Source organism: Heptranchias perlo, chromosome 23 (assembly GCF_035084215.1).
Source record: "Heptranchias perlo isolate sHepPer1 chromosome 23, sHepPer1.hap1, whole genome shotgun sequence".
In the NCBI taxonomy this organism is placed as follows: Eukaryota; Metazoa; Chordata; class Chondrichthyes; order Hexanchiformes; family Hexanchidae; genus Heptranchias; species Heptranchias perlo.
This window is the reverse complement of record NC_090347.1, coordinates 5,454,505-5,477,278: the sequence shown is the minus strand read 5'-3', so window position 1 is coordinate 5,477,278 and position 22,774 is coordinate 5,454,505. Positions and strand designations below refer to the sequence as shown.

At 44.8% G+C, this 22,774-nt stretch overlaps 1 protein-coding gene across 1 annotated transcript in view; it reads left to right on the top strand.

The window, feature by feature from the left end:
* The window catches only part of cep112 (centrosomal protein 112), a 358,450-nt gene extending 336,786 nt beyond the window's left edge, over positions 1–21,664 (top strand). Inside the window, exons 25-28 of the mRNA XM_068003888.1 lie at positions 1,016–1,105; positions 15,748–15,849; positions 18,729–18,793; positions 21,192–21,664. Coding sequence (XP_067859989.1) covers positions 1,016–1,105; positions 15,748–15,849; positions 18,729–18,793; positions 21,192–21,195 — 261 coding nt within the window. The 3' untranslated portion in view covers positions 21,196–21,664. The remainder of the gene's footprint in view (positions 1–1,015; positions 1,106–15,747; positions 15,850–18,728; positions 18,794–21,191) is intronic.
* The last annotated feature ends 1,110 nt before the right edge of the window (positions 21,665–22,774 follow it).

Sequence of the window (22,774 nt, the reverse complement as noted above, 5' to 3'; positions counted from 1 at the left end):
TTAGATTGATAGCAGTTGAAGAAATGGACAATGAAACATATATATTTATGCAGAACATTACGGAGCCACCATTGCCGCTGAGACATGTTTGACAAGCCTTGATAGAGGGCTGTGCCATTGATCACATATGTGATTAAATTTTGTTACCAAACATATAAAGAATTTTTGGAAGTATATTTAGGTGTCAGACTTAACAATGGCAGCATTCTCGCCTCTAAGTCAAAAGATCATGAGTTCAAGCCCCACTCCAAAGACTTGAGCTCATAATCCAGACTGATATTCCAGTGTAGTACTGAGGGAGTGCTGCACTGTCGGAGGTACAATTTTTCAGTTAAACTGAGGCCCTGCCTGCCTTCTCGGGTGGATGTAAAAGATCCCATGGTTCTATTCGAAGAAGAGCAACAGAGTCCAGGCCAACATCACTAAAACAGAGGATCTGGTAATTTATTTCATTGCTGTTTGTGGGACCTTGCTGTGTGCAAATTGGCTGCCACAATTCCCCACCTTAAAACAGTGACTATACTTCAAAAGTACTTAATTGGCTCTATTTATTTGAATTGCCCTGTAAATCTAAATATTATAAAGGGGGATATGTTTGTACTTACTGGTGTCTCTCTGTCCTTCTTACTTAGTGATAGTTTTAAAGTTACTGGTCAAGGGTAGGCTAGATGCAGACATTTTATGTAGAAGCCCCTTTTGGTGAAATCACGAATGGGTATAGAAAGCCTTGAGAAGCTCTTGCAATCTGTGGCATCGCTCCATGAAGTCAGTTCTTGAAGAGAGCTTTCCACAGAAGCAGTCTGCCCATAGACAATCTCTAACCTGTAGGAGAAATGGAGAACAGAGAAACACAGGCAACGTACACCATCTCACTTTACAATTAGAATCACATGGCAAATCGGAGAATATATCGTCCCTTTAAACAGGCCCTTTGACATTATCACACGTGCCTTTTTAAAGGTTGAAGTGTCAACATTTCTGACCTGTGTAACACCAGTTATTTTCTATCATTTAGGCTCTGGAGAATGAGACACGAAACTGTCGCAACCAGATCCAAGCATTGGAAAAAGAGATGCAACACAAGGAGTTGGAGACGCAGGAACAGGTAACAGAAAATAAGCAAAAGCGGTCCAATACTTAATGGCAACAGGTTAAAAAACGATTAATTTTAAAAATAATTTTGATGCTTTCTTGATTTCGGTCCCATCAGTGCATTGCAAGGACTCAATTCCTGTAGATAATACACACTGCAGGCACGCTACGCGGTGAGCTGAATGTGCTAAATGGCCTTTTCTCATTCTTACCTTGTTGAGTTAAAACCCGAATGTCTGAAACTTGATTCTGGCAGGGGATCTCCTTAGTGTAGTGTTAGGGCAGCTGGACTGGTTATATTTCATTCTCACAGCAGCCATAAACTGTGCAATAAATAGGTCTCCACAGTTACTCCTGGTGCCACTCATTGGGTCTATTTGGCTGTAGCACACAATCGAGACAACAAACAATTGCTCCATCACACCATTATTGTATCATAACAACTCTCAAAGGATAAAAATAGATTTGTCTTCATGAATGCTATGGCACAGAAGAAGCTGCCCGTGGAGATGCCGGAATAACCTTCATGATCAGATTTGTCCGAATTTAACAGATGCAGTGTAAAGTTGAGGTGGGTTCCAAATCTGAGCACTAGAGAAACAGAGTGAGACTCCACATCCTCAAAGGAAAATGGTCTGCTTGGCTCAGTGTTTCCTGCCATGACTTGATGGAAACTTGGAAATCTCTCACACTATCAGTCACTGAGGAAATAACGCCAGGAACAAGCTGAATGAGAACAAGACACTGTCTGCATGTTGTTTCTGAAGAGGGGTGTTTCTGAAGAGGGGCAGTTCTGAGATACACAGCAACTTATCATAGTAGGTACATAAGAACATAAGAAACATAAGAAATAGGAGCAGGAGTAGGAAACAACCCTTGATGCTCCACTGGAATCTGTGTCTGGACACCGAGCAAGAGTTGGAAGAAGAATAAGGCAACATGACTCAAGGCATGGTTGAAGAGGTAGATTCTGAATATGAGGGGAGATGTAGCAAGGCAGAGGCATTTGGGCAGAACATTCCAGAGCATTCTGAATGAAGGCTCCTCAACTAGTGCTGGAGTAGAGAGAAGGGGAGGCACCCAGCAGACCAGAGTTGGAAGAGCAGAGGATATGAGCTGGGATATAAAGGAGGTTGACATGATAGGATGGAGCAAGGCAACAGAGGGTTTGTAGATGAGAATTTTGAAATCAGTGAGCTGGGTGAAGGGAGCCAGTGGATGTCAATGAGGATAGGGGTGATAGCTGATTAGGACTTAGTATGGGATAGGTTGTGAGCAATAGTGTTCTGGATAGTTTGGAGTTTTTGTAGAGTGGAGCTTGGAAGGCCAGCGGGTAGCTCGGATGCAGGTTTTCACCTCTGGTCAGGGGCTGCATTGCACCTTCTTTAACCTAGTTGTTCAAGTTCTCTTTTTGAAATCAGAAAGGTCCTGAAACTGCCTCAGTCATACCCAGACCCAATGGTGGCCATTGTAATGCGGTTTCTGGAGAAACTGCTGAACAAACACCAAAACCGACTATAACAGCATGGATTTATTTTTCCAAATTGGTTTGAAGTCCAGCCTTCTTATAATGTCTTCTGACACCAGGCAAATGGACCAAATGAAGGAGGTGAGCGTAGTTGTAGAGATGAATCATTCTTTTCTTTACAGTGTATGATGTAATCTGTTTGGAAAGCTGAGAGTGAAAGGGATTAACATTCAGCTCTTTACCTATCTGCAGGACTTCCTTTCCAAGAGACAGCATTGGCTGATAATCAGCAGACAAAGCTCATTAATGACCAAACCTCCACCCCCTTCTCTACACACTTGCAAAACTCACCCTCTGGAGGAAATCCCAGTTGAGACTAGGGTTCAAACCCTGATATGCTAGTGGGAGTCGATTCAGGCCATATGTTACTGATGATCTCATTGGAAGGCCTTGTGGTTAAAAGGTTTTTCATTTTTACATGTCTACTGCTGTCTTCAGTTAACTTTTTTTTCATATATGTATAAATAAATATTTATCCGTACATGACTTAAACTGGCTGTATTATATTAATAGGTAGCTGGTATTCAGGTATAGGCCAATAATTCAATTGCATAATCCAGAGGATGCCGTAAACAGCAATTGATTGTGAGAAATTGGAACATTCCATTGCTGCAGATGGGGATACTCTTTTAAAGTTGGCAGCAAGCATGTTGGACCAAGTAGAAGGAGCTTTGCTCCACATCTAATCTATATTATGCCTAATCTGTACCTAATCTGTTCCTCTGCCTGACCCAGGAATACTGGTGGCAAAAGTGAAAGAATGTTCTGTTCCGAGCACTCACATTTCTCACCTTAATGAACACAAATTTCCATCAAAAATTCCCTAACGTAGACCTTTTGTCTCTCGCAGTGTGTTCACAGTCAGTGGCACCATGTGAGCTGAGGAATCCTTTAGTCACAGGCAGTACATCTAAAGCAGGAAACTAATGTGCTCAGAGGGGTTTGTCTGGACACTTTTTGTTGCCGTCTCAGCACTATTCTGAATTTAGAGTAATCTCTTAGTGCGTAACGACCAAAAAAAAAAGGCTTTCCAGGTGGGCAATCAGCACAACAAAAAACAGATTCACAAGGATGAGCCGGAGAACCGAGAAACCGTTAGATGTGGTTTGTATCGAGTCAAACCACAGCAAAGTTTAGGTGTGGAATTCACAGCAGTATGTAACCAGAGGGCTCAAGGAGATTAATAACACAGTGATGCTGAGAGGTGTCTGGGAACGTGGTTTTCTAAGACAGTCATAATTAGAGAAATTTTAAAGCTCAACATTAAGCCAAATTTCACAAAATAATAATAAAAAGAGGTTGACTGAACGTGGCTCTCCAGTGCATTTTGAAGTTTCCAAACAGCCCAGCTTAAGGAATTCATGCTATTCTTGATGTTTTAAGAACAAACAGGGAGAACAGCTCATAATTATTATGTGCACAGCCTTGATTATGCTAAATCATGGTGTTATGACTCCACCCTTCCAAAGGCATCTGCACTGGGAAACGTTTCAGTTGAACTAATCACAAGCCACTTGGAAAAAAAAAGCGCTCTGTATGTGTGCAGTTGGGAATGATTCAGTGCATGGATTTTTGCGGGTATAACTGAATCCCAATTGATGCTGTGTGCCATATATCTTTGTTCCCAATTTCTCCCCTCCTTTTACGATGCACCAACCTGTCCTTCGGATGAGACGTTAAATAGAATCATAGAAAGTTACAGCACAGAAGGAGGCGATTCGGCCCATCGAGTCCGTGCCAGCCAAAAACAGCTATCCAGCTTAATCCCACTTTCCAGCACTTGGTCTGTAGCCCTGTAGGTTCGAGGCCCCGTCTGCCCTCTCAGGTGGATGTAAAAGATCTCATGATCTATTTCGAAGAAGGGAGTTCTCCCCGGTAGCCCTGGCCAATATTTATCCTTCAACCGACATCACTGAAACAGATTTTCTGGCCATCTATCCCATTGCTGTTTGTGGGATCTTGCTGTGCACAAATTGGCTCCTGCGTTACAACAGTGTCTACACTTCAAAGATGCTTCATTGGCTGTAAAGCACTTTGCGATGTCCCGAGGTTGTGAAAGGTGCTAAATAAATGCAAGTTCTTTTCTTCAATGGGATAAAGATTCAAGTGCACCAGCGGGCCTCCAGTACCTTGCCCAAGTTATCATTCTTCATTTGTGAACCCAGGCAATAGCATCAGCAGGCTATTTGACTGTGGTTGACATCACATCCAAGCCTGATCCTATCCCCACAGACAAATATGTTCTTTCCAGCAAAAAAAAAATCACTCAACAGCATTCAGGAGTGGGAACTCTGGCTGATTTCTCCATCGCCAGGTGAGGGGCACTGAGACCAATTGTACCAGCCCTGCTTTCCCAGTTGAGATCACCGAAGACCATGTGGGAAATTTTAGCCCCCCCATTGCAGACGGAGTTTAAAATTTCAAATTTTAGCCCCCCATTGGAGACGGAGTTTAAAATTTCAAATTTTAGCCCCCCATTGGAGACGGGGTTTAAAATTTCAAAATCCGCCGTAAACTGACCCCAACACGCTCACTTCCAGTTTTAATGGAGACAGTTTGAGGGGCAGGCGACTAACCAGCTCTCCAGAGACAGGTCCGTGACTTCAATATTTTAAGGAGGCTATGTGCCTCAAATATTAGCGGGCTTTTAGACTTAACGTCTGTTTCCCAGGGCTCGGGAAACCCGGCAGCTGGAGGGAGGTGAGAACGGTCGTATCCAACGGATAAGTGCCTTTCCGGCACCACCCGGAGGAGCAGGACTGCTTCACCCCGGCCCATCAAGCAAACCTGCTTCCCTCCCCGCCATCCGCCAAGCCCGCCCCACCCCCACCTCCACAGTCAGACCCCGCCCCCCCCCCAACCCATGATCTCTTCCCCGTCCTTTCCAATCTCCTCCAACTTCTGATCTCCCCATGGACTCCACGATCTCCCCCCCCACCCCCACCACCCCCGCCCCCTCTCCCCTCCGCTCCCCTGCTGAGGCCTACCAGCGAAGGCCTTTCTGTATGCCAGCCTTCCAGCCCCTCGATCTGGCTGGCTGCCGGCCGGGAAGCGGAGACAAAAAATTTAAATAAGATCCTGCAGTTAAATTCGGCAGGACCTCCGGGTTACCCGTGTTCGCAGATTTCCTGGCCGCTAGTATTTCCCCACAGAGAGGGAGTGAAAATCAGACTCGAGTGGCAGTGCTGATCTCCAACCCAGTTTACATTTGCACACCCCCCACTAATGTGATCAGCACTGATGGAGGCCCAGCAACACGTCACCTCCAGCCCTCTCTCAGTGTGGGGTTTAGTATGTATCACAGGGAGAAGAAGAACGAGAGAAAAATGGAACATAATGTGCAGGGGGCTGGATCTGGATGGTGTGAGCTTACAGTCCTGAACATGAAATGCCTTGAAACAGCTAATTCCTCATCGCAGCTTCTTCATAAAGTATCTGCTCCTCTTAAATTAGTTGTTTACTTGGAAGTGCAGCATCAAAAGGAAATTTGAGTACAGTAGTGATCCTGATAGGTTGACGCTACTTTTGAAATGTGAGTGAGGATTCCTCCTCACGAGTCTGCCTGCATCAAACGGTGCACACTCGGCATCAGCAGAGCCTGACTGCAAGAATTTGGGAATTCAGCCGTGGCTCAGTGGGTGGCACTCTCGCCTCTTGAGTCAGGAGGTTGTGGGTTCAAGTCCCACTCCAGGGACATGAGCACAAAATCTAGGCTGACACTTCAGTGCAGTACCAAGGGAATACCACTGTCGGAGCTGCCGACTTTCAGATGAGACGTTAAACCGAGGCCCCGTCTGTCCTCTCAGGTGGACGTAAAAGATCCCATGGAACTATTTTGAAGAAGAGCAGGGGAGTTCTCCCCGGTGTCCTGGCCAATATTCATCCCTCAACCAACATCACTAAAACAGATTATCTGGCCATTATCACATTGCTGTTTGTGGGATCTTGCTGTGTGCAAATTGGCTACCGCCTTTCCTACATTACAACAGTGACTACACTTCAAAAAGTACTTCATTGGCTGTAAAGTGCTTTGGGACGTCCTGTGATCGTGAAAGGCAATGTATAAATTCAAGTTCTCTCTTTAAGAAAATGTCTAATATTTTGGAAAGGTACTAACGGTCAGCAACAGGGGGATTTTTGTTTCCATATATAAAGAGAAGTTTAAAATCCCAGTGGACCCAGCAGGTATTTTCCACGTTGTATATTGTGGCAATCACTGGATGTCCAGCGGACTCAATGTCAGTTTTAGTGTATATGTGGAAAGTACTGCTGCTGATACTAGCAGACGAACATTTAATGCATTCTTCTGACATTTCTGTGCCCAATATTTTAACGGGGGTGTTAAACAATTTAAATAAAAGGGTTAAGGCCTATGTGAAAATATCGAACAAAGGAACGTGTTAAATGCTCATCTGGTGCTAGAGTAAATCATATCAGTATTTAAGAAGAAAGCAAATGAATAGAGCGGTGGGAACGGTATATTAGTGCCCCATCAAACTTATTAGAATCATAGAAGTTTACAACATGGAAACAGGCCCTTCGGCCCAACATGTCCGTGTCGATATTATTCATTCATGATGGGATGCTCTGGGGAGACGCTCAGAGGAAGACGTACAATTGCCCACTAAGCAGAAAGGGAAGGTACTCCTGGGTCACTCTCAGCCCCACTCCTGATGGTTGGTTTCACACCAGTGTTGTTGGAGTAATCACTTGGCCAGCCCCATTGCCGGGAAGACCCAAAAGAAAGGGATACTCAGTGGAACCCTGTACGTCCTCCACTTATTTTTATTAATGTTTTTAAAATGTTCCTTGGGCAGCCAGAGAATAGAGCTCAAGCAGACACGCGACTAACCAGCCCAACCTTCCCCTGTCCTCTTCACGGTGTGCCTCTGGGCCTTTAGAATAGGGTCCAGTGGGAAGGAGCCCGATGTTCTCTACTGCCTGTTGCATTTTTATAGCACTCCTCACATAAAGGAATATCTCAGAGAGCTTCGCAAGGTGAGAAGTGGAAGCCGAGAAGGAAAAGGATGAAATTAGTGAGGGAAGACCAAAGGCACAGTCGAAGTGGTGTTTTGAAAGCAGGGTGTGAGGTGACATGGTGAACAGATATTGGGGAGAGAATGCCGGAGGACAGAGATATAGTGGCTGAAGGATCGATCTCCAATGGTGGGGAAAGGGGACCAGGAGCAGAGGGGTGGAGGTTTCAGGTACAGACGTGTGGCTATAGAGGATCACTCAGAGATGGCGGAGTGAAGCCATTGAGGAGTTTCGAAAACAAGGGCAAGGATCTTGAAGTTGCTTTGTGGGGCCATAGAAAGTCAGTGGAACTTTTATTTTTATTTGTTCATGGGATGTGGGCGTCGCTGGCAAGACCAGCATTTATTGCCCATCCCTAATTGCCCTTGAGAAGGTGATGGTGAGCCGCCTTCTTGAACCGCTGCAGTCCGTGTGGTGAAGGTTCTCCCACAGTGCTATTAGGAAGGGAGTTCCAGGATTTTGACCCAGCGACGATGAAGGAACGGCAATATATTTCCAAGTCGGGATGGTGTGTGACTTGGAGGGGAACGTGCAGGTAGTGTTGTTTCCATGTGCCTACTGCCCTTGTCCTTCTAGGTGGTAGAGGTCGCGGGTTTGGGAGGTGCTGTCGAAGAAGCCTTGGCGAGTTGCTGCAGTGCATCCTGTGGATGGTACACACTGCAGCCACGGTGCGCCAGTGGTGAAGGGAGTGAATGTTTAGGGTGGTGGATGGGGTGCCAATCAAGCGGGCTGCTTTGTCCTGGGTGGTGTCGAGCTTCTTGAGTGTTGTTGGAGCTGCACTCATCTAGGCAAGTGGAGAGTATTCCATCACACTCCTGACTTGTACCTTGTAGATGGTGGAAAGGCTTTGGGGAGTCAGGAGGTGAGTCACTCACCGCAGAATACCCTGCCTCTGACCTGCTCTTGTAGCCACAGTATTTATATGGCTGGTCCAGTTAAGTTTCTGGTCAATGATGACCCCTCGGATGTTGATGGTGGGGGATTCGGCGATGGTAATGCCGTTGAATATCAAGGGGAGGTGGTTAGACTCTCTCTTGTTGGAGATGGTCATTGCCTGGCACTTTTCTGGTGCGAATGTTACTTGCCACTTATCGGCCCAAGCCCGGATGTTCAGGTCTTGCTGCATGCGGGTACAGACTGCTTCATTATCTGAGGGGTTGCGGAACTGGCTGAAGATGGAGGTGATGGGTGTGTGCAACTTATTGCAGGACAGAATGCAAGCCATGAAGTTCTAGATCAATATATCTGAGCACCCACAAGAAGTCTAGTCCTGTCAGAGGCAGTGGAGTTTGCATCCTTTATATTACAATATGTTGGCAGCACTTTCGTCCCTTCCACCAGCAGCACTGTCAATGTGTGGCCACACTGGGGCAGACATTGGAATTGCTAGACAAGAAGAGACCAAGGTCCATCTATTTTGAAAGAAAGAAAGACTTGCATTTATATAGCGCCTTTCATGACGTCAAGACGTCCTAGTTTAGGAACTAAAACAGCAGCCGCAGAAGGACTGTGCAATTCCACTAATGCAGTGAAAACAACTGCTTGTGCTTCAAGGAAACCCTAAACCTGAAGATACATCAATGCGGCTGAATCTATAGTGTAAGGAATCTTACAACACCAGGTTATAGTCCAACAGTTTTATTTGAAATTCACAAGCTTTCGGAGGCTTTCTCCTTCGTCAGGTGAAGTTCAAATAAAACTGTTGGACTATAACCTGGTGTTGTAAGATTCCTTACATTTGTCAACTCCAGTCCATCACCGGCATCTCCACATCACGAATCTATAGTGGACAAAATGGAGTATCAACCTTAGTTTATAGTCAACAAAATGTATTGGCCTCCAGGCTCCCCAAGGAACCGTGTGATTGTAAATGTTGGTAAAGTTAATTGCTTTGTTTCTCTATTAAATACATGAGCCTTGAACTTCTGCTTTCTGGGGTAGACGGCAGGTGTCCTGGAAGCAGAAAGGTCTGAAATTGGGACGGAACTGATCTCTACTGGATTTCCACCCCTTCCTCACTATCACATTAACTTCCAATGGAGGGGTGGGCACTTCTTCTGCCCGCGCCTCCCTCCATCCCAGCATCACTTTGGGGGTGGGGGGGTGGAGTATTGTCTTCGGGGAGGGTTCTTGGGTTCCCCTAGAAATCCTGCCAGATGCTCCATCAGTGTGGCCAGCGTGACACATTCCTGCAGGAAGCAGGCGTATGTGGCGCATTCAGTCACATGTGGACTCACTAAGCAGAATTCAGACGGCAGCTGATCCCAGAGGAGCCAATTGCCATAATAATATGGGCCCACCCGCCAGCAAGCTACAGAGCAGAACTTGGGACCCCTTGGCATCTTCGGCCAGAGCAGTCTGTGACCCCAACCCCACCCCTCGGAGCAGCAAACGGCTTCTCCCAAATCCCGACAGTGAATACTCCTGGTGCTGGTTCCCGGGGCAAATACTCCTGCAGTGCATTTGCCCCTGATATGCAATTGACCCCCATCCCCAGGATTTGGGACAGGGTCATAGTGAGGACAGTGAGGCGTGCGGTAGTTCTGCTCTGCTACACCTCTGGTACCAGTGCGCTGCCAGAATCTCTAGCCCGTGGTGTTCTACAAGCTGCTATTAATGATACTTACCCTTGGAGTTATAGTCTCCTTCTCAGTGCAATGCTGTTACTACAAGTTAAAAGCTAACCAGAACTTTTTATTTCTTTTTGTGAGTTACAACAGTGAGTGGACGTGACTGAGCTGGAACAATGATACAATGAATACGCTGTTAGCAGCAGTTTCCCAATTCCTGTGTTACATCGCACCTTGATATAAGAGTCCTGCCTCCTGCAGGGAGTGTTCCATCAGATATGTCTTTGAGTGACAAACTTAACAGTTAGTGGTCTTACTGGTAATAAAACGTATTTGCAGATTACATTGTTTTCCCTGATTGCTGTGATAAACCAAGAAGATTAAGGTTTTTTATTATTTTATTCAGAGCACCTTTTTTTTTCCCCCCTTTTCTGTGTTTTTTCTCTCAGATCCCTTACCATTTGCTGTCTGAAAGCCCTGGCAGAGCTGCTTTCGATGAGGTATTCAAACGTTGACTCGCCTGATCACTTTGAAGTCCCTCCCTCTGAGGAAAGTGCCTGCCTTTTCTCCCTCAGGGTTCGTCGGAGCAGGCAGGAACTGGCTGTAAGAAGTTGCCACGCTTGTGCACTTTTGTTAATCCAGCTCCCTCGCACAACAGTTAATGAAAGTTCTGTACTATTCCTCACCAAGGGAAACCATCTCACACAAGGTGGAAGAAAAGGGGACACTGAGCAGCAGAGAAAGGGAAACAATTTTAGAAGCCCGAGAAAAAGAAGTTTTTTGAGGGCTCTGAAAACTAGGTGGGGTTTAGGGAGAGACCTACAGGGCTTGATATGGCTGAAAGAATTGCCATCTATTGAAGGGAAACCAAGAGTAAATCTTATCATAGGACTGGAGGATGCGTTCAGGAACTGTTAGCTGGAGGAGAACCGCTAAGGTAGGGAAGACCATGGAAGAAGTTGAAACTGTAGACGTTTCACTGGGGCAAGAGGGCCAGTGAGGATTGCTGAGCACAAGGGCGATGTACATGACTGTGGTGATCCAAATTAATTGCGGTTTGAGAGCAGAGAGGCTGTAACCTCCTCCAGACCTACAGCTCTCCGAGATCTCTGTGTTCCTCCAATTCTGGCCTCTTGCACATCCCCGATTTCCATCGCCCCACCATTGGCGGCCGTGCTTTCAGCTGCCCAGGCCCTAAGCTCTGGAATTCCCTCCCTAAACCTCACCGCCACTACGTCTCGCTCCTCCTTTAAGACGCTCCTTAAAACCTCTTTGACCAAGCTTTTGGTCGCCTGACCTGGTATCTCTTTATGTGGCTTGGTCAAATTTTGTCTGATAATGCTCATGTGACGTTTTACTACGGCTATGTAAATGCTAGTTGTTGTACCTGTACTGACATGGAGCCTTTTAGCTTGGCTGTTGTGGACACTTGTGGTCAGACATGGAGTGGAGCCTGCATTGCGGGAAAGTGTGCTCGCACTGTCCGAGGTCACTCTGTAGAATAACGGGGCCTTACACTGCCCGATTCAGTAACCATTCTCAGTCAAGAAAATGCGGTATTGTCCTTAAAACGGAAGTGGCTCAAGCTCCTTGATGGCCCAGTTGGTGAAGGCAATGTGTACCTGAGCTGGACAGATCAGAAGGTCCAAGGGTCGATTGCTGCCTGTACAGATTTAGCTAATTGGAACCTGGGGTGCAGCAGTCTCAGCACCATGGGTTGGCGGTGGCAGGGGGGTGGAATTCAGCCAGAGCTGCTCCTCCTGATTGCAGCCCTGCGGCAAGGTGTCCTCATTTTTTTTTATTATTCGTTCATGGGATGTGGACGTCGCTGGCAGTGCCAGCATTTATTGCCCATCCCGAATTGCCCTTGAGAAGGTGGTGGTGAGCCACCTTCTTGAACAACTGAGTGACTTGAGAGGCCATTTCAGAGGGTGATTAAGAATCAACCACATTGCTGTGGGTCTGGAGTCACATATAGGCCACACTGGGCAGGTTTCCTTCCCTAAAGGGCATCTGTGAACCAGATGGGTTTTCATGACAATCGGGTAGTTTCATGGCCACCATTACTAGTACTAGTTTTTTTTTAATTCCAGATTTTTATTTAATTAATTGAATTTAAATTCCCTAGCTGCCGTGGCGGGATTTGAACTCATAACTCCGGAATATTAGTCCAGGCCTCTGGATTACTCGTCTAGTAACATAACCACTATGCTACCGTACCCGATTGGTACAGGCATCAAGGATAGGGATATCATGCCCTCACAGTTGAAAAATCTGCCAACACTCATGGTCAAGGCACATGTCAGAAGAAGAGCCCCTTGAACAAGGTGGGGGAGTGGCGCTAGCCTGTGGACACACAATGCCAGCATCAGTCAACACTGAGGATGGGAGAAAATCAGCAACAACAAAAAAGATCCAAATGCGAATTCTCCACAGGATGTTAGAATCAGAGAACCAGAATGATGCAACACCGAAGGAGGCCATTCGGCCCATCGTGTGTGTGCCGGCTCTTTGACAGAGCTATCCAATTAGTCCCATTCCCTTGCTCTTTCCCAATAGCCCTGCAAATTTTTCCCCTTCAAGTATTTATCCAATTCCCTTTTGAAAGTTGTTGTTGAATCTGCTCCCACCACCCTTTCAGGCAGCGCATTCCAGATCATATCAACTCACTGCGTAAAAAACATTTCTCCTCATCTCGTCTCTGGTTCTTTTACCAATTACCTTAAATCTGTGTTCTCTGGTCTCCGACCCTTCTGCCAGTGGAAACGGTTTCTTCTTATTTACTATCAAAACCCTTCATGATTTTGAACAGCTTTATCAAATCTCCCCTTAATCTTCTCTGCTGTAAGGAGAACAATCCCAGCTTCTGCAATCTCTTCACATAACTGAAGTCCCTCATCCCTGGTACCATTCCAGTAAATCTCCTCTGCACCCTCTCCAAGGCCTTGACATCCTTCCTAAAGGGTGGTGCCCAGAACTGGACACAGTACACCAGCTGGGGCCTAACCAGTGATTTATAATTGTCCAGCATAACTTACTTGCTTTTGTACTCCGTGCCTCTGTTTACAAAGCCATCGATCCTGTATGCTTTTTTAATAGACTACTCAACATGTCCTGCCACCTTCAAAGACTTGTGTACATACACCCCCAGGTCTCTCTGTTCCTGCACCCCCTTTAAAATTGCACCATCCTATGGGAAGACTTGCTCCGTGTGCAATATGTGGTGAAATCATAACTGCATTCTTTATAAACAGGTCAGCAAGTTCATTACCGATTGTGCAGAGAGGAAATCTCCCCTCCCCCCACTTTGTTTGCAGCTGTAATTCTGAACATGATGAGTATTGAAGTCCATAAGAACATAGGGACCAACATCACAATCCATTGATGTACAGAGGTGTCCTCATTGACAGAGCAGCAATAAAGAGATTTTATGAGGTGGGGGTGGGTGCAGGTAATCTTTTGAAGCCAGAAACTTATGATACAAGCATTCCCTGTGGTGGAAGCTTTTTTTTTAACAGTGTTCAAAAGAATAAGGAAATGATGTGCTTGGTGTGCGCCTTATTATCACAATGAAATATTAGAATATTTTACAGATCAGATTTTTTTGAAGTTCTTGTTTTGATGGGAATCAGATCTGTGGGTTGTCGACTTCAAAAGTGTTGATGCAGCTACAGTGCTTTAAAAAGATGCAGAGCAGGCTGACCGGAAAGAAGCGGGTGAGCATGTGGTTGGAAGCTGCTTCCGAGAAATTGGGAAATGCACCGACTAGCGTTCGGGTTGCTCAGTCAGATTTTGGGAATACCTTTCTGGCCCCTACAAACTCGGCGAGAATAAAAGTCGATTGCACAGTTTGTGAACATAGGAAAATAGTGCTGGGCCCATCAGCGCTCACACTATCCACTTAGACAGCGCAACTTCCTGCACCGTCCTCCCCAGCGTCAGCCGTGGCTCATTTGGTGGCGCTCGCCCCTCTGAGTCAGAGGGTCGTGGGTTCAAGTCCCACTCGAGAGACTTGAGCACAAAATCTAGGCTGACATTCCAGTGCAGTACTGAGGGAGTGCTGCACTGCCAGAAATGCCGTCTTTCGGATGAGACGTTAAACCAAGGCCCCCTCTGCCCCCTCAGGTGGGCGTAAAAGAACCCACAGCACTATTTCGAACAAGAGCAAGGGAGTTCTGCCCATTGTGCTGGTGAATATTTCCCTTAACCAACATCACTAAAACAGACTATCTGGTCATTACCTCATTGCTGTTTGTGGGAGCTTGCTGTGCACAAATTGGCTGCCGCGTTTCCTGCATTACAACAGTGACTACACTTCAAAAGAACTTCATTGGCTGTAAAGCGCTTTGGGACGTCCTGAGATCGTGAAAGGCGCTGTATAAATGCAAGTCATTCTCTTGAGAAATTCCTCCCCAACTTCAAGCTCCAGCAGGCCCCTTGGTTACCCATGACGCAACACTAGGCAGTCTCATCCAGTCCACACACACCCAGCACACCTCAGTGTCCTCCCCCCTCAGCAACTTATTAAGTTCCTTCTTAGAAGACTGTGGCCTATCCATACTTACCACACCCATCAGATTATACTTAAAGGGACATTATCTGTCAGTGGATAATTATCACTTGGCCGCAAGCCCTGCCACATTAGACTGCTGTGGCAAGTTCAGACACTATATCTGCTGCAGTGTGAAAATCTTTGATGCATTTTTATTTTAAATCATGGCTTTCCCTAAGGTCACAAACATTTAGTAGCAGCAGGTACAGTTGGTGATGTAGTGATGTTATGGCGTTTTGCTTTCATGGTCTCCTCTATAAATGAGCAAAACATGTCGCAAGATCCTCTGAGGATTTCTATCGCTCCACCATTGGCGGCCATGCCTTCAGCTGTCTAAGCTCTGGAATTCCCTCCCTAAACCTCTCCGTCTCTCTACCTCTCCCTCCTCCTATAGGTCGCTCCTTAAAACCTACCTGTCCTAATATCTCCTTATGTGGCTCGGTGTCAAAATTTTGTCTGACAATGCTCCTGTGAAGCGCCTTGGGACGTTTTTATTGTGTTAAAGGCGCTACATAAATGCAAGTTGTTAGTCTCCTGCCAGTCTGGATCTTTATTTGGGCAAGAGTTCTCTCCCACACAGCATCTGTCAAACTTCACCTCTTTAGCCATTTATTGAGAGGTAGATCCCTGGTTCTGCAGTTTTCGTTTCAGACACTGAATGGAATCTGAAGCTGTAATTGCTAAGCATTTAGATGCAGAACATTTCGGAATATTTCCCATTTTTTCACTCTCAGTTTTATGTTCCCCTTGGTTTCAATGAGACCAACTCCAGATGAAAGTGGGTATGAAACAGACTAGCTTAAAAATCACATTTACTTTGGTCTACAGCTTCTTTAATGATGGAACTTTTAATTTCTCAGAAGGCTCCAAATTCCATTACATTGTCTGGTGGCTTTACTCCGTCCCTTAACAGTAAGGCAGGATTTGCTTAAAGTGAAATTTGATCCCTATTATCCCCCTTTTTCCAGATCACTCATATCCAGCAAGAATATGAAATGAAAATCAAAGGTCTAATGCCTGCCACAGTGCGACAGGAACTTGAAGACACCATTGCTTCCATGAAGTCTCAGGTACATCTCGGCAGTAGAATAACTCATTTGTGTTTTTTTTACCCTACTCTCCTGAAGCCAGTGGTCCATAATGGGGTCAACCCAGTCCATGAGTGCCAGCTGCCCTTCCACTATCGGCCAAGTGGCTATGTTTCACGTGCAACCTAGCCAGTGAGAGTTTTTTCGGCAAGGCTCACTGGATAGCAATCAGGGACAGAAACCCCAGGGTCAATGGTAGCATCCCTACTGCCAACCCAGCTTCAAGTGCACTTTTAACATTGTCTCTTATTATTCCACAAAATGCAAACTCTTTGATGTTATTACTTTTTATTCGCTGTAACTCCTAGGATTTTCCCCTGGTTTTCTCCCCTCTCCTGGAGGCACAGACTCTCACTGAGGTCCGCTTTGGAGGTGCTAGTAGCCCTCCAGTACCTCGCACAAGTGACCGTTCTGCCTGTGTGAGTTGAAATGGTGGGTGTTGTTAGACTATTTGACTATGGAGGGCATCAGTGCCAAACCTGAGCTTATTCAGGTTTCATACATATGCATTTTTGCAGTAGGATCACTGGTTAATCAAGAGCAGGAACCCTGGCTGATTTTCCCCCCCCTCAATAGCACAGGGCACTGAGCCCAATTGGCATTGCCTAAAATGGAATCTCTTGGTCTGTACGGCCTTGTACACAAAGTGGTGTCTTGAGCCTTTACCTGCTGGATCTCCAGGTCAGTCAGCAGTAGAATGAGTGCCTCACAGGTGGAAATGTGCTCTTCTCATATAGCTGCACCCATAACTAAAACCGGGTACTAGTTATTTACCTAGTCAACAGCCAGCTCCCTGTTACATAAAGCACATGGCATGGACCTTATTCAAGCAGGCAGTGTGATGCAGCAGTATTTGGGGGATACTAGTTGATTCCCTCGATACCCTCCAGTGAAAGGCCCATTTTCCATCTCAGGGCCATTAGCTGCTTTACTGCCGATTGCATTGTGTTGCATGCAGTTGCACAACAATGAAATTCACAGCACGGTGACGGTGTCGTAGCAAATGAGAAATAAGAGAGGTTTCTTTCCTTGGACAGCATGCAGAAAGGGTGGTGGTGCAATGGAGTAAATATCAGTCCTTCCACTCCACAGCAAACCCGTGAGAAGTTCAGCTGCAAATTTCTGTGTTTGTGCATTTTGGCCCATTTATTTATGCACAACTAAATTTGGATAAAACCAAGCTGCTCCCAGTGCTAAGGAATTTTGTTTAGTTGAGCAATCAGAGGTCTATAATTGGAGCATTTGTAAAGCAGAATTCAGAGATCTGACCCTACCAACTGTTGTGTGACAGGGACACAAACTATTAAATTCCACCACTACAGTAACACTGACACTCAACCTCACCACTCCAGTCATCTCACCGTCCTCACCTTGGACCTCCCAGGATACCAGGATAAGATGTATAGTCATAGGCCACTAGGGATGACTTATCCCCATATATCAACTCTGCAGAAGCAAATTTCTGTTATGCTTATCTAATCCTGGAGCCCCAAACCTTTTCCCTTTCATTTCAGCTATGAGGTATTTTAATGTTGAACGCATTAAGCAGTTAAACAGGAGACTGCAGCCAGCCATTATTGCAGCTTATCAGCTCAGAGTCCAGTAACACTTGTTTCACACACACCAATGTCACACCATGGATTTATCCTGCACTTTCATCTTCATGTTTGAATTCAGGACTGAGGCAACAGCTGTTTCGTTACACAACATTCAGGCACTTTTCACCTTACTGTACAAAGCTGTGAGCCATACTGGAGTGTTTACTCTGGATAAGTCTTAAGTGTATAAAACATTTTACAGCTTGGCTATGATCTTTGGAACAGTGGGATCACATCTGAGCTGCCACTCTTCATTAAAGAGCCCAACAGATGCAAAGCCAATCAACTCATTAATCGAGTGATATTGCATTATTTGCCATTGTTGGTAGTGAAATTCTAAAACTGGGAATCTACTAGCAGAGATACATGACAATTAAAAATATTATTTCTTACAAATAAACTGTTGCTTATTACTTGGTAAACTTGCAGTGTTGTACCTTTCAGATTTTGTTTTGGCCAATTTTCTACCCTCCTTTTCTGAAAGTGCTGATTCACGTACCCCATCTCCATCAGACTTCACAATCCCAACATGCTAGTAATGGCCTTAACATTACAAATACCCTGTTTGCACTTTGAAGATGGAGGGAGGCAGTTGTGTTATCCGCAAATCATTACAGTAGATGGTACTGTGTTTAACAGGAAACCTTGGGGCAGTCATCAATAAACTCAGACTCAGGAAATGTGGAGCTTTATTACCCAGTTGAAGTAGGGTGGGAGTAAAAAATGACAGCCATCTTCCCACTCCACTGCGGTGGATTTTATCCCCTTCCTCATCTTGCCTGGTGCTTGGTGACCAGCTGAAAATATCTCAAGGTTTACGAGGTTAACGGAAATTCAGCAAACTAATGTTTTGGTGTTTGTACCTGTGGGGGCACCCTGCTTGCACATGCCCAGAATTTTCATAATCGGAGAAATTATTTAACCAGTCACAGCACCCAAATAAGTAGAGGAAAAACACTGTGCACGGGTTTGAACTGGCTCAAAGTTGGAGACATAAAAGGATGGCACAGGATTCAGGAATGGAGTGTGTGTATCCATTTAGTGAGCAGGTCACCATGTTAGTCTAGCTAACAGGAAATGGGGAGGGCCATGCCAACTGAGACCCCTGGTGCAGTGGCATTGTTTGCTACACTAAGCACAATCACTTTTAATACCATTTATAAATTTATAAGTTTGGGCATCATGAACTGCTGAAACCTTTCTGTCCTTTTCAAAATATTTTGTTCATTAAATGGTCATTTTACCTTCTTTTGTTATTTTTAGGTAACTTTCCTTCAAAAGAGGGCATCTGTTCTTCAGGAGGAGGTAAACACCTACCGGAGCAGAAGGTGGGTGTGTCATTGCACAAGCAATTTAATCAAGTCACCTCCCAATGCCTTCACCGTTTCTGGCTTTTTAATATCATGGAGTGGGAGCAGCAGCATGCTGTCTGTAACCAGTTAAAGTAGCTGGAGTTGTTACCATGGCGACATAATTCTCAAGTGTGGCTGTGAACAATAAAAATATCTATTTTGTAGTTTTCTCCCTTCCCCTATCGAAGGTGCTGACTCCTTGCTAGGCTGCAGTTCTTATAGGGCCCAAACACCCTCTGGAAACTCGCCCAAGTGGTCAGTATTCAGGTGGGAGCTTTTGACGTTGAGCATTGACAGGCTATTTAGCCATATGGGTATCACAGCCAAGCCCAATCCTCTCTGGGCACATACAGACTTTCTAGGAGATGTCACTGGATAACCGTCAGGGGCGGGAATCCCTCCTAACACAGGGCACTGAGGCGAATTGTCATACAACAAGCTGCCCTGGCTGTGATTAACTAACTCAGCGCAGATTAAGGATCGAATCTGGGCCTTGCTGGTCTGTATATCTCAGCTACACACTGGATAAACTCACTGACCTTCCAGGAGAGCCTAATAATACTATTCTTTCGAAAGTAATTTTTGGGCAGGTTTTTTATCTTCACATAATTGCTTTTCCATGAAAGTTATATTTTCTGGAACTGTCCAGAAATTCCTGCAGATTCTTATTGCTACCATTCCTTTGATGTGCCTAACCAGCGACTCTGTAAAGGAGGTTTGGAAGCTTCCAGGCCAAAAACTGCTGATGACACAGAGGCTTTAAATATTTAAGATTCCTTGACTGGCTAAGAGATTTTGAAGGCAGCTTGGGAATTGTTAAAGTTACAAACTTTTCCAGATGAAGTGAGGGGTTTAGTTGATCTGATGGCTACTGCCTGTATGTTGTGAAGTTCTTACATCTTCCTTCCTGCCCTGAGGTCACTTAATAAGGGAGCCACTGGGGTGTGATTCCATGGACACTGGCTGCCGTCCAGGTAGTCATTCTTTATAAGTGAGCTCAAATAGTGAGGAGTCAGTAGATTGCTTAACGATACTGGACATTACAGCCAAGCGGATCCCAACCCCTTCCAATTTTTTATATCTTTTTCTCGAGATGAGGCACGGCCGCATTTATTGCAAGTTAGGTGATGATGGACTGTCTGCAGTCCTTGTGGTGATGGTGCTCCCACGACGGTATTAGCTAGGGATTTCCAGCATAGCGACCCAGCGATGATGAAGGAATGGCGATATATGTCTATGACAGGATGGGTTGTGACTTGGAGGGGAATTTGGAGGTGATGGTGTTTCCACAACATTGCTGCTTTTGTCCCTCTTGGTGGTGGAAGTCACATTGGAGGGAAGTGCCTCTGGTGTGTGATGTCATCAAGCAATAAAACAGAGATTGCTTCCTACTCACACCACAGAACATAGTGTAATCTGCATAGAAGGAGCCAAAGGGCTCCTCTGTTTTAAGACAAAGTCTAAGACTATATAACAAAGTGGCTACAGTTTGGAACCTATGATGTTAATTATCACAGTCAATAAACATTTGTACGTTATTCAGTGGATAAAATCATACAGCACAGAAGGCGGCCATTCGGCCCATCGTGTCTGTGCCAGCTCTTTGAAAGAGCTATCCAATTAGTCGCATTCCCCTAGCTCTTTCCCCATAGCCCTGCAAATTTTGCCCACTCTGTGGTGTGAGTGCCGCTTAATGATGGTAAATAATTGAATAGATACAGAAGAGAAATATCAGTGATCTCTTTTTTTGGGGCCTAAGCATTCTACCAGACAAGCTTTGTCCGTGATTATATAAAACCCAGTTTATCGTAGGGAATTTGGACAGAATCTACCCATCATCTGAGTCAGACCCTATGGAATAAGGTACACAAGAAATGCAGTGGCCTTATTCAATTCTTACATCATGCTGAATCCTGTCCATTTTGCTATTCTACACAAGTATCTCAAGGTGGCAATTGTACACTGATTGGAATGAGAATAATTTCATTCACAGGATGCTGTATATTTTAAATTGAAAATGTATAAATTCTGGACTAGTCCAATTGCCACCTGCAGTGTGAACATGACATAATGTGTGTGACTGATTGTGGAGCCTCTTATTGTTACGTTCAGTCACCATCATTAAAGCAATTGTGAAACAGAAAAAACTGTAATTACACCGCCCTGCCAATGGTGTGCCTCTGCTGGCAGGATGGTGTAATTACAGAGTGATAAGTTTACATAGGCAGTTTCCATTATAAATGTGGATGTAGGAATTTAGTTGAGAGTGTGTGCATAGGATTTTTAATATATTAATAGATTTATTGATTTCCTTATAAATGTGTTGAAGCAGGATTAGTTTGTACCAAAAAGAACTCTCATTTTTATATTTCAGATGACGAACCACTGGATGATTTCCTTACCTCACTCACACCTTAATATAACTAACATGGGGCAGAATGGGATTCCAGCAGTATCAACAGCCACTGTGTAAGGACAAGCATCTTATGTGTGAGAAGCAGTGAGATTAGAAGCTGAATATCAGTAATCTTTGATTGTGCTGAAGGTCAAAAAGACAGCATTTCCCCCACTAGTGTTGTGTCTGCCTCTCCGCTTTGTTTTGGTCCAATCAGACATCCTTTTAACTTTTTATTTTTGCTTTCTAAAATGTTTATACACTTTTTTTTTATAAACTGTATTAATAATCTGTAAGTCTGTACATATCATTGTCAATATTTTCCTATTATTTAAGCCTGCCGTTCTTGTGTCATCACTAGCAATCAAGTTCACGTTTACAATTATGCTTTGTATCATACTTTTGGTTTTTTTACATTATGATTTTTATACACTAACATATTAAAGTATCTATTTCATGCATGTTTGTTTTATGATTGGTTTACAGTGTTGTGACATCTTTGAAGGAGCTTTCTGCCATAGTTAAAGTAATTTGTTGCCCAGATCCTGTCTGAATAATAATGTATTTTCTTTTTTAAAAATTAGGTAGACATTTGTTCATAAGAGTCAATTTTAACAGCCCGGCCCACCATTTTGGAATCTGGAATTCAAGCAGCTGGCTTATTTGCCATTAGCACCACAGTAATTTTATATATTTTTTAAAGGTTGAGAAAGCTCTCCTGATGGCCAGTGGATAAATATATCCCCATGGTTTACTGAGCCATACAGACCAGAAGATCCCAGGATAAATTCCTGGTCAGTGCTGAGTTAACTGATCTGAGCTAAGGGACAATTGGGGCAATACAATTGGCCACTTAGGCAGGAGGAACTGTCCCCGACCTGAGTCAGCACCTTCAGGAGATGAGAGAGTGAAAAATTGTTATTTTATTTAAAAAGTTAAGATTTATAAAGATGCTGGAAAAACGCTGAACCTGCTGCGAAAGAATCATTCCAGCCATTCCTCAGACACATTTATGACATAAAGCTCCTTCCAGCAATATTTAAATTGCAGTTCACTCCATAACAGCAACTACAACTTGTATTTATGTAATTCCTTTAATGTTATGAACACTCCAAGGTACTGCACAGAGGTGAAAACACACCGAGCAGCAGTAGAGGAATTAGGAGAATTAACCAAAGACAAGGTCAAAGAGATGGGTTTCGAAAGTGGGGAGAGAAGATAGCAAAGCATCGAGGTTTATGGGAGAAAATTTGAGAGCCTACGGCCCAAACACTAAGGGGCTCTGCCACTGTAAGCGAGATGGGGGGGAGGTTGCTGTGGATGCCAGAGTCAGATGAATGCAGAATGCACGCTGACAGGTAGAGCTGGAGGAGGTTGTATGCATTCGGTGGGGTGAACCCGTGGGCTCGTTTGTAAGCAAGGATAACTATTTTGAATTTAAGGCATTGGGGATGGGGAACCTATGGAGCTCATGGATGTTGGGTGAGTGAAACTTAATGTGGGATAGAGTTTTGGATAAGTTAGAATTTATATACCGTGAAGCTCAGGAGGCTGGTGAGGAA